The sequence below is a fragment of the Cyrtonyx montezumae genome, unplaced genomic scaffold, assembly GCF_038088225.1.
Source record: "Cyrtonyx montezumae isolate F1298 unplaced genomic scaffold, pur_monq_1.0 scaffold_10, whole genome shotgun sequence".
Lineage (NCBI taxonomy): Eukaryota > Metazoa > Chordata > Aves > Galliformes > Odontophoridae > Cyrtonyx > Cyrtonyx montezumae.
In genome coordinates, this window is record NW_027071826.1 from 50,746,351 (window position 1) to 50,749,680 (window position 3,330).

At 59.9% G+C, this 3,330-nt stretch overlaps 1 protein-coding gene across 1 annotated transcript; it reads left to right on the top strand.

The window, feature by feature from the left end:
* Positions 1-309: 309 nt before the first annotated feature.
* RASSF10 (Ras association domain family member 10) lies at positions 310-1,938 on the top strand. The gene has a single exon (XM_065755335.1). The coding sequence runs from the start codon at positions 387-389 to the stop codon at positions 1,689-1,691; it is 1,305 nt and encodes a 434-aa protein (XP_065611407.1). The 5' UTR covers positions 310-386; the 3' UTR covers positions 1,692-1,938.
* The last annotated feature ends 1,392 nt before the right edge of the window (positions 1,939-3,330 follow it).

Consider the following 3,330-nt stretch of genomic DNA (forward strand, 5'->3'; position numbering starts at 1 on the left):
GAGCGCAAGAAAAAAAGGCGACGGCGCCCTACCTTTCCCCCTCCGCTCCGGCGGAGCCGCGCTCGAGTGCCGGGGCGGTGCTGCCCGCCGGGGCGTGCGCCGCGGGGGTCGCCCACGTGGTGGCAGAGGAAAACCCGTCGGCGGCAGCGCCTCGGCACAGCGCGGACAGCGGGCGGACTCCGCGTCGGGCTGCCCCACTCGGCGGAGCGGAGCGGAGCGGGGCAGGAAGGGGTGGAGCGGCCGGCGGAGCGCCCGGGCGGGGAGGCAGGCGGAAGGCATCCCGGCCATGCTGCGGCCGGGCGCGGCGCCTCCGCCCAACGCTCGCGCGGAGCGGCCGCCCGGCCAGCCCTGAGCCGGCGGTCCCGGCCGCCCCAACGCCGCGCCCGATGGAGCCCGACGAGCGGAAGATCTCGGTGTGGATCTGTCAGGAGGAGAAGCTGATCTCGGGGCTGTCCCGGCGCACCACCTGCTCGGACGTGGTGCGGGTGCTGCTGGAGGACAGCCACCACCGGCGGCAGCGGCCGGCGCCGCCCGAGCCCGGCGGCGGGATGCTGTCGGGGCCGCCGCACTCCTACTGCATCGTGGAGAAGTGGCGCGGGTTCGAGCGCATCCTGCCCAACAAGACGAAGATCCTGCGGCTGTGGGTGGCGTGGGGCGACGAGCAGGAGAACGTGCGCTTCGTGCTGGTGCGCAGCGAGGCTTCGCTGCCCAACGCGGGTCCGCGCAGCGCCGAGGCGCGGGTGGTGCTGAGCAGGGAGCGGCCCGGCCACGGCCTGGGGGCGGCCCGCGCCAGCCTGGCGCTCACGCAGGAGCGGCAGCGGCGGGTGGTGCGGAAAGCCTTCCGCAAGCTGGCCAAGATCAACAAGAAGCGGCAGCAGCCGCTGGCCCGAGAGGCCTCGTCGGCCGAAAGGATGGAGACGCTTGTACACCTGGTGCTCTCGCAGGACCACACCATCCGGCAACAGATCCAGCGGCTACGAGAGCTGGACCGCGAGATCGACCGCTACGAGGCCAAGATCCACCTGGACCGCATGAAGCGGCACGGCGTCAACTACGTGCAGGACACTTACCTGGTGGGCTCCGGCGGAGAGGAGCCGGGCCGGGAGACGCAGCCCGGCGCCGGCCGCCCCGAGGACGACTACGCTAGGAAGTGCGAGGAGGTGCTGCAGCTGCAGGAGCAGCGGGCGCGACAGGAGGAGCTGCTGGAGCACCTGGCCGCCGAGATCCAGGAGGAGCTCAACGAGCGCTGGATGAAACGGCGGCGGGACGAGCTGGAGCTGGCGGCGGGTCCCGGCCTGGCCGAGGCGGACTGCCACACCACCGAGCTGAGCGGCGGCGGCTGCGAGGGCGAGCTGCAGCTGGAGCACGAGCGGGTCAAGACGCAGCTGAGCACCAGCCTCTACATCGGCCTTAAGCTCAGCACGGATCTAGAGGCTGTCAAAAGCGACCTGGACTGCACGCAGCGGGCTTGGGAGGCCCGCGAGCGGGAGCTGCAGCGGCTGCTGGAGACGCTGGGCACCCTGGACGTGGCGGAGGCGGCGGCGGAGCCGCGCGGGGCGGCGGGGGGCGGTTGGCCGGAGCCGGCGCTGCGCAAGGACCGCGCCGACAACGACGAGGACTCGGACACGGGGCTGAGCTCCATGCACAGCCAGGACTCGGACTCGGTGCCCGTCTGCGAGTCCCTCGTGTAGCGCCCGCAGCGCTCGGCCGCGGGAGAGGTGGGGGCCGACGGCACGGAGCTTGGAGCCGCGGCTCCGGGGCGCGGACTTATGGGCAGCGGTCCACCGGAGGCAGCGAGTGGGCGCGCTCAATGCCGTTCCTGACCGAGAAGGAGAAACCCGCGGCGCGCTAGCGTTTCGCTCACGTCTAGGTTTGCTCGATCCTTAAATCCTGCCGCCTGCATTTCTATTCTTTCAGGTTTTCGTGCCGGGCCTTCTACCCCCGCGGCTCCCGACGCCCCGCACCGTAGCGCAGGCTACAGCAGGCACACTGTCCCCGAGCGAAGCGGCGGGCCACGCCGCGGAGCAGCACGCAGAGCTCGGGCTGCCGGGTGCCAGCAGCCCCCGCTGCGGACAAAAAAAGGCCTGGCACGAAAGCTGCTGATCGCTTAGAACTAGCGAGGAAAAGAGGTGTCCACACTACTGAAGCTGACGCTGGGCTCTCCTAATACCTCAGGTTTGGGAGCATGCCGCAGTTCCTTTTGGCAATGTAAAGGAGTGATCAATCACTGCTTGAGAAAGAGCAAGTTAAAGCAAAATACAGATTAATACGCTGTATTAATCAGCTCTGCGTAGTGCTTTTCCTTATGCTTAGATAGGAGTGCTTTGTTTCAAGATGTACTAAGAAATCAATTAGTATCAATGCCCATTTGACACCGATTGAAAATAATTAGCAGAGCCCTATGTACACAGCCTTCAACCACATTTCTGTGCTAGGCTAGCTGCTGCCTGGCAGAGCTTGCCTGTACTTAAACAACGTACAGAATCAGCTTGAGCGACCGTTTTTAATAACACAGTTTGTATCAGGATGAGAGATTACAATGATAAAAGCATGAATCAAGCCCTAGCTCCACTACAGCTTAATCTTTTCAGTTATTCCAATAATAATAAAAAAAAATAGTAGCATCAGCTCTAACATGCATTTCACTTAACTGCCAAATCTTTCTCTGCAGCTTAACTCTTGCCGAAAATACGTGAAGTGCTCTTACAGTAAGAGATGTAGGGATAGTTCTATTTCAGAATAATTACAGAGATGATTTAAGCAGTGAGAATGTTTAGCCAGGGCTGGCCAACAGCATGAACTTCTTGAAACTTCTGAGATCATTATTTAAGACTATTTAGGAAAGTTTTCACTTAACGATAAGAAAGCATAAAAAAGGATAGATCAACAGATCTGTTCTGTACTCTTCCAAAAACCTCACCGCTTCCTCACCCCAGGTCCAGGTCCTGCTCCTAAGCAGTGTTCTCACGGGTAGGAAGGAATCTGCTGGACAGCAGCAGAACACACCGCAATTAGGCAGCATAGACGTGCTCAGAAATACTGCTGGGGGACCTGGTGATGCTGTAAGATACCCCATATGGTATAAGTCTGGATAAATGATACTCCACTGAACGGGTCTCAGTTATAACAAACTGTAGCTTATTTTGAACATAGATTATATAATTTTCACATTTTAGTCAATCTTGGAAAATATTTAAAAGCCTATTTTTAGACCAAATAAAATTCTTACTAAGACTAAATGAGCGTTCCTAATTTTGTGTGATTAAAAAATATCAGTTCTAGGATTTTGTTTACTGTTGTCTCTTGGTGTCATTTGTCTTTCTGTGAAGT

What these genes read in the sequence shown, in the direction of transcription:
- RASSF10 (XM_065755335.1), top strand. Translation starts at nt 387, where the DNA reads ATGGAGCCCGACGAGCGGAAGATCTCGGTGTGGATCTGTCAGGAGGAG.